The sequence below is a fragment of the Entelurus aequoreus genome, linkage group LG01 (genome assembly GCF_033978785.1).
Source record: "Entelurus aequoreus isolate RoL-2023_Sb linkage group LG01, RoL_Eaeq_v1.1, whole genome shotgun sequence".
NCBI classification, from domain to species: domain Eukaryota; kingdom Metazoa; phylum Chordata; class Actinopteri; order Syngnathiformes; family Syngnathidae; genus Entelurus; species Entelurus aequoreus.
Window position 1 is genome coordinate 24,213,091 of NC_084731.1, and position 13,806 is coordinate 24,226,896.

The 13,806-nt window shown below is 37.6% G+C and overlaps 1 protein-coding gene across 10 annotated transcripts in view; it reads left to right on the top strand.

The window, feature by feature from the left end:
* The window catches only part of itpr1b (inositol 1,4,5-trisphosphate receptor, type 1b), a 205,407-nt gene that overhangs the window by 35,841 nt on the left and 155,760 nt on the right, over window positions 1–13,806 (top strand). For 8 of the 10 annotated variants that reach the window (XM_062046059.1, XM_062046065.1, XM_062046067.1 and 5 more), the window contains exons 4-13: window positions 929–1,044; window positions 3,575–3,661; window positions 4,136–4,294; window positions 5,180–5,278; window positions 6,067–6,150; window positions 6,274–6,420; window positions 7,439–7,543; window positions 8,570–8,614; window positions 8,714–8,743; window positions 12,975–13,129. In XM_062046059.1, the coding sequence (XP_061902043.1) occupies window positions 929–1,044; window positions 3,575–3,661; window positions 4,136–4,294; window positions 5,180–5,278; window positions 6,067–6,150; window positions 6,274–6,420; window positions 7,439–7,543; window positions 8,570–8,614; window positions 8,714–8,743; window positions 12,975–13,129 (1,027 nt within the window). The remainder of the gene's footprint in view (window positions 1–928; window positions 1,045–3,574; window positions 3,662–4,135; window positions 4,295–5,179; window positions 5,279–6,066; window positions 6,151–6,273; window positions 6,421–7,438; window positions 7,544–8,569; window positions 8,615–8,713; window positions 8,744–12,974; window positions 13,130–13,806) is intronic. The other 2 variants (XM_062046064.1, XM_062046072.1) reach the window with 1 other exon arrangement.

The window sequence follows — 13,806 nt, forward strand, 5'->3', positions numbered from 1 at the left end:
GATAACATAACAAAATGTGGGAACAAGTGAAGCAAATACACTGTCTGCAAGCCCGTTTTTGAACCAGTGGATTTGAGGAAATCAAAAGTAAATTAATGTGGGGAAGAACGTATAAGAAAATCAACAATAGAAAATTAACAGCGTTTTATTTGTTGGACGTGGTCTTTATGGTCTCATTCTGTTGAATTTCTGCCTCACAGTGGACACAAGAGAGATCTTCATATATTTTCTAGAATATTACCTTAATTACGATTATAGCTCATCAGGTTCTTTGCATCGGCTTATATTTTGCATCTCACAACATGTAAGAATTAATTTTTGTAAAGTGAGTGTTCCACTCTGTTCCAACCAGACACAATGTTCATTATCCATTCCGATTGAGAATATTGAGTGATACATTGGTGTTGTTCATAGCAAATGATGATCAGATAAACTGCAACCTTTCGGCTTGTAATTTACCCTGTCGTTGGACTGTTCATGACAGAGATTCTTACAGTACAGTTTGCTGCCAAGGAGGCAACCATGTTGTTATTCTTTTAGACTCTTTTCTTTTATAATATTGGACTGTTAAAAATCACCCCAGTGTGTGGCTTTATGCAGAGGAAGATCGATGCATTATACAATAGCCTTTGTGTCTATTCTGGTGCCCTTACCTCTTTGTTTGGTTGTTATTGCTTTAAATAATGGCAAAATATTAACACCTTTCAAGCTCTGTCTATACATTAGCTATAGAATTGTGTTAGTTCATAGAACAAGCGTTTCATGTTCATCAACATGTATTTTATACTGTACTGGTGTTGAACAGTTCCACACAACTTCTAATCAAAAGTAAAATAATGTTAGTCAAGGAGTGGTTTGCTTTGTGTCAGTGGGCAACTAAAATACCTTCAAATGGGATCAAGTTAGCTTTTTTGTCCTTTCTCCCTAGACTGCCTTTTCAAGCTGTGTCCCATGAACAGATACTCTGCACAAAAACAGTTCTGGAAAGCGGCAAAACCTGGAGGCAACAGCACTACTGACACTGTCCTCCTCACCAAACTCCATGTAAGGTCTTCATCACCATACAGCCGCCACAAGGACAATACTTGGTTGGGTTGTTAGTAGCATCCAGTTGTTGTGGACATGCATGGGATATGTAAAACTACACTATAGATTAGATACAATGCACAATCAAATGAGATCCAATACAAGAGATGGGCTATGTCTAAAACTGTAGTTTTTACAATAATTTGTTTAACCTACTTGCTTTCCTTTTTTGAATAGCACAACTTTAGTTGACCAAAGTGATGTATAGAATCAACCAGTTACGGTTAGAGCATAAATAACCAAAAGATTATAGTTGATAAATACAAAAAATAGGAAATAAAGTTAGCTTTACAGTAAAATAATGAAGATAATTAACATAACCTTGTAGGTTGGCTTCCCGATGGAATGTACTCCCACATTATGTATTCATTTAAAGGCCTACTGAAACCCACTACTACCAACCACGCAGTCTGATAGTTTATACATCAATAATGAAATCTTAACATTGCAACACATGCCAATACGGCCGGGTTAACTTATAAAGTGCAATTTTAAATTTCCCGCTAGACTTCCGGTTGGAAACGTCTATGTATGATGACGTATGTGTGTGACGTCACGACGGCAACGGAAGTATTCGTACCCAATGTGTCACCATACAAACTGCTCTGTTTTCATCGAACAATTCCACAGTATTCTGGACATCTGTGTTGGTGAATCTTTTGCAATTTGTTTAATGAACAATGGAGATTGCAAAGAAGAAAGTTGTAGGTGGGATCGGCGTATTAGCGGCTGGCTGTAGCAACACAACAAAGAGGACTTACTTGGATAGCAGACGCGCTAGCCGATGCTAGCCGCCAACCGCATCTGTGATCGGGTGAAGTCCTTCGTCGCGCCGTCGATCGCTGGAACGCAGGTGAGCATGGGTGTTGATGAGCAGATGAGGGCTGGCTGGCGTAGGTGGAGCGCTAATGTTTTTATCATAGCTCTGTGAGGTCCGGTTGCTAAGTTGCTAAGTTAGCTTCAGCGTCGTTAGCAACAGCATTGTTAAGCTTTGCCAGGCTGAGGTTTATTAACCGTGTAGTTACATGTCCATGGTTTAATAGTATTGTTGATCTTCTGTCTATCCTTCCAGTCAGGGATTTATTTATTTTGTTTCTGTCTGCATTTGAGCCAGATGCTATCACGTTAGCTCAGTAGCTAAAGAGCTTCGCCGATGTATTGTCGTGGAGATAAAAGTCACTGTGAATGTCCATTTCACGTTCTCGACTCTCATTTTCAAGAGGATATAGTATCCGAGGTGGTTTAAAATACAAATCAGTGATGCACAATAGAAAAAGGAGAGTGTGTGGAATCCAATGAGACCTTGTACCTAAGTTACGGTCAGAGCGAAAAAAGATACACCCTGCACTGCCTCTCTAGTCCTTCACTCTAACGTTCCTCATCCACGAATCTTTCATCCTCGCTCAAATTAATGGGGTAATCTTCGCTTTCTCGGTCCGAATTTCTCTCGCTCCATTGTAAACAACGGGGAATTGTGAGGAATCCTTCCTCCTGTGACGTCACGCTACTTCCGGTATAGGCAAGGTTTTTTTTTATCAGCGACCAAAAGTTGCGAACTTTATCGTCGTTGTTCTATACTAAATCCTTTCAGCAAAAATATGGCAATATCGCGAAATGATCAAGTATGATACATAGAATGGATCTGCTATTCCCGTTTAAATAAAAAAAATTCATTTCAGTAGGCCTTTAACAATTCAATAATTATATCCAATCGACATCCGTTGCAGCCGATCACCCTGAAAGGTAGGTCCTTACATCTGCAGTCCCTTTTCAAGGTTTATTCTTTTTCCCCAGCCGGGGTTTTAAGAGTTTTTTCTTGCCCGAATGTGGGTTCAGATCAGGGGAGTTTGTGTTAGTTGGTGAAGCCCTTTCAGACATTTGTCTTTGAAGGCTATATGCATAGATTTTGATTGATTGATTGATAACAGGAGCCAATACATATATTATTGCCTAATTGGAACTAAACATTAAATACGACATAATATAGTAATTATTGGCAGAAGACGAAAATAAGATTGTTCTAATTGATTGTTTAAATGTTAGGGAAAATTTGCTTGGAAAACTTCTGATAAACAATTATATGAAACGTTCTGCTCTCTAAATATAGAATTCAAGAACAGCATATCCAATACATTTAAAAAATAAATAAATAAATAAATAAATAAATACCCAGAGTGGAGCTCTGTGGCACACCACAACTTATAATTGATGGGTTTTTCAACAACATTTTAGGAATACATTGCAGTATGTAAATCACTGTGTTTAGTGTATTTATGTATGTATATCTCAACAGTGAGTGTTCTACTCCTCCCTCTGTGGATAATTGCAATAGTGTAATCTTTATGGATTTTCTACATGCATTCTGAGATAAGTACATTAGTAGTCATCACTAATAGAGGCATCATTTTTGGTACAGCTACTGTGTTGGCTCTCCTGACCAAAGAAGCATTTCCAGGAGCGACTTCCTAATTCTTGCCTTTTGTTGCAGCATGCTGCTGACTTGGAGAAGAAGCAGAACGAGTCTGAGAACCGCAAGTTGCTCGGCTCAGTCATCCAATATGGCAATGTCATTCAGGTGTGTTCAACAACCTGCATGATAAGGTCCAACAGTACTGAGCATGGTCAAACACTGTACTGCTAATGATATGGACTTTAGCCCTCTTGCAGAAGTATTAATTATGTAATGCTAAAAGTGTTGTTGTTTTGGGAGAAATTAACTCACACAATCTAGTCTGATGATACAATAACTTGTAAAATGTGTCATCAGGCTTATTGTAAAAACATAATTAGAAGAAAATATATTCTGTAGAAAAGGTCTTGGGAAGCATCTTCCAATAAAAGATACTTGCACATTAAGAGCATAAATAGACACTATGTACTTACGGAGATGCTTACTTTCAGTGAAGTACTTCCTTGGGTCTTAATGCAGCAGTCTAGTACACATTTCCTTTTATGGTCCAACCAGTCTTCATGTTTTCAGTGGCTACTTTGTGCCATTTTTGGTAACTAGTTGACCTGTACCAATGTAATGTTTTTTTTGTCCCAAAAGTTGCTGCATTTGAAAAGCAATAAGTACCTAACGGTGAACAAGCGTCTACCTGCACTGCTGGAGAAGAATGCCATGAGGGTGACTCTGGACTCGGCAGGAAATGAGGGATCCTGGTTCTACATCCAGCCTTTCTACAAATTGCGATCACTGGGAGACAGTGTGGGTAGAGTGCGGTGTGGGACTAATTTCCAGTTAGAGTATTAGGACCAACCATTTATACTGCAGTTTGCACTTTATAGTTTATACCAATGATGCTTGAATTTCCAATCACAGAGGGAAGCTGACAGAAATAATTATGTATCTGTATGCAAATTGCTCATCTGCGACGTATACTGCATTTTTAACATGGATAGTATGGTAATATGGATATTTAATTCATAACACAAAACTTCCATTTGCTTTTGACCCATGGTTAGATTGGGCAACAATTGGCAATATGGCTCTTTTAGCACCATTGTGAAACATCGTACAAGAGTTAAGATTAAAAAAAAATGTTGTGTATATATGCATAGGGCCACCCCAGGCTAAATAAGGACCTTGAGCAAAAATCTATTTCTAATACAAACATTTTTCCAAACTTCTTTTTATTTATGTGAAACATTTTTTACACAAAGGACCAAAAGAAAGAAGGACAAAAAGTAATGCTGTTCTGAGGTGGATCAAGTATCTCAGGAATTAAGAAATTACTATTTATGCCGAAATGTAAAGTAAATGCTGCGAGAGTAAAAAAAAAACAAAAAAACAAGTCAGTGCCAATCTTTTGCAACTGCCGCAGGTGATGTTGTGAGATCCAATCTTAATTTGCTCTAAAATAAAACAGGCAGCGTATTTAAATGCTTTTTAAATCTATTAGGACAATATAGGCATTGGGAACACATAATAATGATTAACATGAATCAAAATAAAATGGGGTGCTGATTTTCCTACTGCTACAAAAGCACACAAAGTGGTGTAATTGTGTATCATATGTTGTATACTTTTTTCACAAATGCTTTTTCATACATACAGTAGTGAGTTACCTTGGTTTCTGCAATGTTCCCACAGGTGGTGATTGGAGATAAAGTTGTCCTTAACCCCGTAAATGCAGGGCAGCCTTTGCATGCCAGCAGTCACCAGCTGGTTGACAACCCAGGATGCAATGAGGTACTATTGCACAACTATTTACAGTATCGATTAGATTGTCCAATCCATACAAATACACTATGTCACAGGTGTCAAATTCAATCTGGCCTTCGACGTAATTTTAAGCCTGAAAATATTTGTCAATAAAGTAAAAAAAAAAAAAAACGTGCACTGGATGCAATTGCATATCGTTTAAAGTTCAATATGATCTAATAATGCAACAAATATTATATTATCATATAGTCCAATTTTCTTTTGTTAAACATACATTTTTAAATATTTGCTTAACTTCTAATTTCAAAGCAAGTTATCCATCAAAGTGTAGACCGTAAATACGACGATAGTTTTTCAGTAAAATTGTGGCGACCAAGCTCCCTGATTTTTTACCATAACATTTAAGGTGTTTTTTATAGCATAGTACTGTAAATGGAAAAACAGTATCACTGATGTGCCCTTTTTACACCATAAAAAACGGTTACCATTTATCCATTTAAAGTAGTAGAACGTAGAAAAAAACTTTAATTTACAGTACTGTAATATGCTGTAAAAACACCTTACATTTTAGCTATCTACAGAATCTACAGAAAAATTATATACAATAATTAAATGCATCATATACAAATATCATGAGCTGAATCATAACTGCAATATATCCCTCTATGAAAACCAGTTTGACCCTCTGCTTAATGTGAAAAGTTTCAATATAATCCAAAAACAGCAGCTAATTACAGCCTCCAAAATGACCAATAAATATGTGTAATTCTGCAATATCATACATTTGTATAATGCATTTTACATCTTCGACTTAGGTAAATTCTGTGAATTGCAACACAAGTTGGAAAGTTGTGCTGTTCATGAAATGGAGCGACAACAAGGAAACCATCCTCAAAGGGGTCGGTATATTCCTATTACTTTATGGGAAATTTGTTACAGCACCCTCCTTCTAAAACATCCTTGGATATTTTCATTGTGTGTGTTTGTTGTGTGTACGCTTCTGCGTGTGTTTGCAATTGCAGGGAGATGTTGTCCGGTTGTTTCATGCCGAGCAGGAGAAGTTTCTCACTTGTGATGACCACAGGAAGAAGCAATATGTGTTCCTCAGAACAACAGGGCGCCAGTCCGCCACGTCTGCCACCAGCAGCAAGGCACTCTGGGAAGTGGAGGTTAGTGTGGTTTTATACCAGGGGTGTCCAAAGTGCGGCCCGCAGCTAATTGTTTACCGGCCCGCCACACATTGTGCAAAAATTGCAAAATTGATAATATTGCAAAAATTAAAAAAAACATTTTAAAAAAGTGGAATAAGGTGAAATCTAACAGGAAAAAGTTGCAATGTTGACACAAAGCTGCCATGCAGGCTGTTTTTTTTCTTTTGTCTTTGTTTATTTTTCTTTTTTTTGGCATTGCTAAAAAAAAAAAAAGACTAAAAATCTATGTTACAATGAATTATTAGTTAAAAAATATCACTTTAAAATGTTTTATGTGGAAAAAATATTGCATATATTGTGTGGTTGCCATATAAAAACATCAAAGTTTTATTCGACAAAAGAGCATAAAACAAACAAAATAATAGTTCAAACGTAAAATCGACAGATATATCTGAAGTTGATCTCGTAATTTAAGTGTTAAAAGTAAAAAAAAAACTAATAAAAATGTATCACTTTATGAGTGGGGCTCCTTTTGGATCCCAAATATATTTAGTAGGATTTTATTTAACTTTTCACTGTGATTACTCAAAAATATCAAAGAATTAAAATCAATGGTGTCCTGCATTATTGATCTTTTAAGGCTATAATTACTAAATACTGCATATTTCAGTTTTACTATAAAAAACAAAGTTGTCTTTGACAGAAAGCCTTTTTTTTTTTAACTTTATATCAACCTCAAGTTGATATAGAGATTTACTGTAAGCGTTAAATAAAAAATAATAATAATTTGACTTATTTTTAACAGTTTAATGACTGAGACCCTTTATAGTCCCCGGGAGCCCTAAAGGTTAAAAAAAAATCCATATATTTTGTTAAGGTTTGAAAATGAAAAATATCCAAATGGCCCCCGCATGCTTAAATTTTTCCGTGTACGGCCCTCAGTGGAAAAAGTTTGGACACCCCTGTTTTATACAAACTGTCAAACATGTTGTTTAAACGGGATTAAGCTCATCAATTTGCTTTTGCCCCTCGCTAGGTGGTCCACCATGACCCGTGTCGGGGAGGTGCAGGTTACTGGAACAGCCTGTTCAGGTTTAAACATTTGGCAACTGGTTGCTATTTGGCTGCAGAGGTGGGTGAGGTGTGTGTTTTTGTATATTATCCTAAGGATGTAGCGGTATTGCGGTTTCAAAATACTCACAATAATGCTATGATGTGTGACTGTCAACAAAAACTTAGTAAGTGTTGTTTTGTTCTGGCGCTTTTGCATTGGCTGGTTGAAATTAAACTACATCTTCCATAAGGTGGGGACGTGGAACGCCGAAAATGGGAGGAAAGGGGGAAACATGCTGGGGGAAGTGTGTCCATAGTAGATAAGAGGAATTGTTTTTTTATGGACATTTCATCAAAATCCATTGATAACAGACAAACAAACCCTGCTAAAACAACTTATTTGGCGGAGGTAATAAAGTCTGCGTACTAAAGCGCTACCTTTGTCTCGCTGCGGTGGGAGCGGGGACATTGCACACTGCGGGAAACATGAGAAACCACTTGATAAACCATCACCCGGAAGATATTTTGGACGTTAGCGATGCTAAACATAAATTTTGGAGGTATTTACATTATTAAAATTTTAATTGTTTAACTTTTCAGAGAAAAAGCATTTTCCAAAGTGATATAAAAAAATGTCGACTGCAGAGGACACTGCTTGAAAGACACTAAACTGAACATTATTGTTTTACACTTGTTAACACAAGATGTTTACATTGTTACTTTAAATACACTCAACTGTAAGTTTTTTTTTTATATTTGCTTGAAACAGTGTATGTTTCCGCACTATTCTTTGCACTTAAAAATTCAAGTTTGTACTAATAAATATGATTAGAATTTGGGCAATATGTTCGTGTTTAATTACAGTAGGTGTGTTAGTCCTAAACATTCCTTCCACTTTATTTTACACACCATGGCAAGTCTTTACCAATGTTTTTTTTTTGGGATGTCATACCTGGCCCTAATACTGTGACAGTATTGTACTGTGCAATTTTGATATTTTTAAGTCCCAAGTATATTGCATTTATTTGGATAAAATGTTATCATCAAACTGACATATTAATGGGAATAAATCCCTTGCTCATATATATCTTATGTTGTGTTATGTGTTGAAAAGGTAAATCCCGACTTTGAAGAGGAGAGTGTTGAGCAGCGGTCTGCAGTAAGTCAGCCTGATCATTGACTGCTAAGCAACATCATGCTGGTTGGCTTTCCATTATTCATTCTAAATTATGTGGTTAATCTTTGCTTTCTCTTCTAGGTGGTGGACTTCACACCCTTTAATTTCCAGGTACTACATATGGGAATTATTACTTGGATTTACATCACGTCACTTTCCGGCTCACTTTCGGCTCATTATGCGTGGTGGTCACGCGAGTGTCTGTTCTCAATGGGTATTAGGCGCCATTTAGCCTTACTCGAAGACAAATGCCCTATGCTTGCGTTGCTTAAGACCCCGTTGACACTAAGCCGGATAAGGTTATCCAGGGTAAATCACACCTAACCTTATCCGTGTCCACACACAATGCCACACGATCTAGTGCAGAAAATGCACACGTCACAGTCACCTCCAGTGTTGTGGTATTTCAATTAACTGCAATCCAGTGTGCTGTGGGGCCCTATTGTAGTGAATCACACCTGAGACATCATACATTAATCACATCTTTATTAGAAACGTAAACAATGTGATAAAGAACATTTAACGTTAATCAATCTAGGGATCTAGATATCTGATCAGGACACTCCTCACTATTTTGCCTTCACCTTCATTGTCCATTCCTTTTTGGTGACTTTATATATTCTGGACCTTGACGTAGTCCGCGACATACATGGCGGACAATAACTGATACAGTCTGCTTTGCCAGTCCAAATGCATTCGATGTTTTCCTTGACGGCCAGGTAATACAAAGCACATGCTACCTTTTTTATCACATCCACGGGAGCCCACATTCTCGTTGTCTCTCCTTCGACAAATGGATGAAGTTTTTCGCTAAGTAGAAATACAGCTGACCCGGCTGGACATTCGAAAGTTCTCTTGCCGTCTGAGAAATGTTTTATCCCAAATAGCTGCAATCGCTTTCTCTTAAGGTATTCATGTGTGATTTCAATAAGCGTCTGTACATGTAGAAGAAGGAGAAACACGGGTATGTCTGGAATACTCTCCTCCATCTTTCCAGTGGATAGCTCCGAGCTTTATTATGAAGCTGGCTGTGGCGTGTTCTTTCTGACGTCACTTCCTGTGTGGGGCGCAGTCTTTCTGGCGTCACTTCCTCTCTGAACTCACTTTGTAAATGATCAATGAGTCCATACAAAGCTAAGTGCCGGAGATTCAAGAAATACACGGCTGACTTACCCGTGTAAAAATCTGTCTGAGGGGGACCTTAAACAATAGTTTAGTGTGACTGAAACGGGGCTTAGGCTAAATAATTATTCGTTTAAGGGGTTAAACGACTTAGTGTAGACACGGCCTAAGACTGTACGAAGCGTTCAAATCGCGAAAAGGATAAACATTTCTTCAGAGTTCCTCGAGAGGTAATGAAGAAGGGTGGAAGACCGCAAGATTTAGGAAAGACAACCTGGCACGCACTCGAGGAAGCAGAGTCGAGTTTGCAGTGATCACTTCGTAAAATGTTTGTTTGATATATTTTTAATATACTATACTTGTTTAGTATTTCCTTTTTGAAGTACCATCTTGATATTGTTTGTATTTACATTTTTAATAAACCAGAAAGTCAGGGTCAATGATACTTTGTCAGGAAAGGTACTTCTACATCGCCCTCTTGTTTATTTTGTACACAAATGTGTCAGTTTACATATGACAGCAGGACAAAAACAATCAAATGTGGTGATGATTCAGTAATTGTAAGTTGGATAAATGGATATGCAGTCACGGGTGTCAGCTGTCGGGTGCGATATCGTCGCAGTTTTAGTTTGTGTACATCAGGGGTGTCCAAAGTGTGGCCCGGGGGCCGCTAATTGTTTACCGGCCCGCCACACATTCTGGAAATGCTATTGCAAAAATTAAAAAAAACATTTTAAAAAGTGGAATAAGGTGAAATCTAACTAGAAAAAGTTGCAATGTTGACACAAAGCTGCCATGCAGGCTTTTTTTCCTTCTTTTGTCGATCTTTCTTTTTCTTTTTTTGCCATTGCTCCAAAAAAAAAAAAAATCAATGTTATAATGAATTATTGACCTATTCAAGGCTCCAATTATTTCAAATATTTCACTTTAAAATGTTTTATGTGGGAAATATTACATATATTGTGTGGTTGCCATACAAAAACATCAACATTTTATTTGACAAAAGAGCATAAAACAAACAAAATAATAGTTCAAACGTAAAATCAACAGATATATCTGAAGTTGAGTTTGTAACTTAAGTGTTGAAAGTTAAAAAAAAAACTAATAAAAATGTATCACTTTCTGAGTGGGGCACCTTTTGGATCACAAATTTATTAAATGGGATTTTATTTATCTTTTCACTGTGATTACTCAAAAATAATAATGATATAAAATCAATGGTGTCCTGCATTATTGATCTTTTTAAGGCTCTAATTACTTCACATCAAACATTGCTTTCTGAATGTTTTGGGCAGTGGGGGAAATACTGCATATTTCAGTTTTATTATAAAAAACTGAGTTGTCTTTGACAGAAAAGGCATAAAACCTTTTTGTTTTTTTAAACTTTATATCAACCTGAAGTTGATAAACTGTAGAGATTTACTGTAAGTGTTAAATAATAAATAAATAATAATTTGACTTGTTTTTAACATTTTAATGACTTAGACCCTTTATGGTCCCCGGGAGCCCTAAAGGTAAAAAACAAACAAAACCCATATATTTTGTTATGGTTTGAAAATGAAAAATATCAAAATGGCCCCCGCATGCTTTAATTTTGCCGTGTGCGGCCCTCAGTGGAAAAAGTTTGGACACCCCTGGTGTACATGGACGCAGCTTCACAAGACGCAGATTTAAATAATCAAATGCAACCTTACCCGAGCAAAAACAATGCATATTTATCCGGGAGATTCTTGATACCAATTTCCTTGACCCAGGCACACACAAATAAGTTGTAGTTTCCAAGTTTTCACCTGTTTTGCCATGTAGAATAACATCTAGAGCAGTGTTTTTCAAACTTTTTTGAGCCAAGGCACATTTTTTTCATAAAAAAAATACGGAGGCACACCACCAGCAGAAAAGGTTAAAAATGAAACCCCACCAGGTTGTCGTGCCTTATTTTGAGTTTGTTGTTTTTTCCTGTGTGTAGTGCTTTAGTTCATGTCTTGCGCTGTTATTTTGGTGACCCTTCCTGTTTTGTTGGTGTTCTCCTGTAGCAGCTTCACGCCTTCCTTTGAGTGCTATTGCCCGCACCTGCTTTGTTTTCGCAATCAAGACTACTGAAGTTGTGCATACGCTATCCTTCTTTGTGGGGACATTGTTCATTGTCATGTCATGTACGGATGTGCTTTGTGGACGCCGTCTTTGCTCCACACGCTGTAAGTTTTTGCTGTCGTCCAGCATTCTGTTTTTGTTGACTTTGTAGCCAGTTCAGTTTTACTTTTGTTTTACATAGCCATCCCTATGCTTCAGTGCCTTTTCCTAGCGGGACTTGCCTTTTGTTCATTTTTGGTTTAAGCGTTACATACCTTTTTACCTGCACGCTGTCTCCCGCTGTGCTCTGCATATTGGGATCACGACAAACCATCCTCGACGCGTTCCGACTTCTACAAAACAATGAACTACCTGCTGCCACCTACTGATGTGGAGTATTACAAGAATACCCTGCCAAGCTCTACCTAGCACAGGCACTAGACAACGGCACATTATGATTATTGATTTGCAAAAAATATTTTTTGGACCAATTAGATGAAGTTGCATAATTTCCCACGGCACACCAGACAATATCTCATGGCACACTAGTGTGCCGCGGCACAGTGGTTGAAAATCGCTTGTTTAGAGCACAAAATAGTGCCATATGTCTCGGATAGTCCTCGATATGACTCGACAAATCTTTTTTTGATTACGTATAGGGATAGATTCCATTCTATAATTAGATTTTATGCTCGTATCCGTTTTGTACAGGAAGATCTAGGCCCCTTGCATATTTAGGTAGTTTGCTTGCTGCACGACAGCCATCTTGGGTTGGTTGACCATCGCTTTTTTGCACTTTTGTGAAGAATTCACGTGACACAAGCAATTCAATGAAAGTTGGTCTCTATAAAGGCTAGCATGTTGGCCACAGAGTCAGGAGTTTTATGGTTGGAATCTGAAGAAAAGTGTGTGGAGAAAAGCTTGGAAAAAAGGAGTATGTTTCAATAATTTGGGCATATGTGTGTTAAAATACCAGATTATAATGTCTCATTGGACTTCCTCCTTCAACCACAGGGTGGCACTGTGTCCCATCAGATCTGATATTGTGGTGGAAATGAGCACATGTGGTCATTTCTATCAAGAACAACATTCTTTTACACTTTGAGTTCATGATGGTGGCAGGTGTTACTCTCACATTTTCTGCTTTCAGCTGGATGCCGACAATGAAGCTTTACGTGGGCGTCTAAGGGCCCCTCAGGAGAAAATCATGTACACCCTCGTGCCAGTCCCGGATGGCATGGACATCTCTTCTATCTTTGAACTAGACCCTACCACTTTAAGAGGCGGGGACTCGATGGTGCCCAGGTACAAAATAAAAACTTTAGAAATGTGCAATTTTTTAAAAATTGACTGCTTTACATGCTTTAACTTTTTCACTTGCATTCACCGATTTAATATTTATTGTTTGGCAGTCTAAAGCCACCGTGTCCAGTAGTTCCTTTGAAGTTTTAGGACTACAAAGGATTTGTCCCTCAATCTATTTCTTATCATGCATGTTCTTATCTTGTACTCGTAACAGTTCCTTTTCCAACTTTAAGATGCACTTTGGAAGTGCAAATAGATGTATTGTGAATTATGTGATCAGGTAGCTAAGGTCGAAGGTCAAATTCATGTTCGTCTTGCAATTGCAATATTGGAAGGGAAAAATGTTTAGCACTGTAATAGATTTTAGTTTTTTAACCCCAGCATTTCCGATTGTAACATGAAAAACATATTGTACGGACACAAATAGTTTGGGGTGCTTTTGTCAGTGAATAGTACATACTGTACTGTAAGTAAATGCAGTAGATAAACTAGTCTAAAGAGACAAAATGCTCCTTCATGTGATCGCTTATTGGTAAATGTCAACTCACTAATAGTGATGGACCCAGTCAGGATGGTGTAAAGCAGGGGTCTCAAAGTCAATTTACCTGGGGGCCACTGGATGCAGAAACTGGTTGAGGCTGGGCCGCAAGAAAAGGTTTCTTAAAAAAAAAATCTAA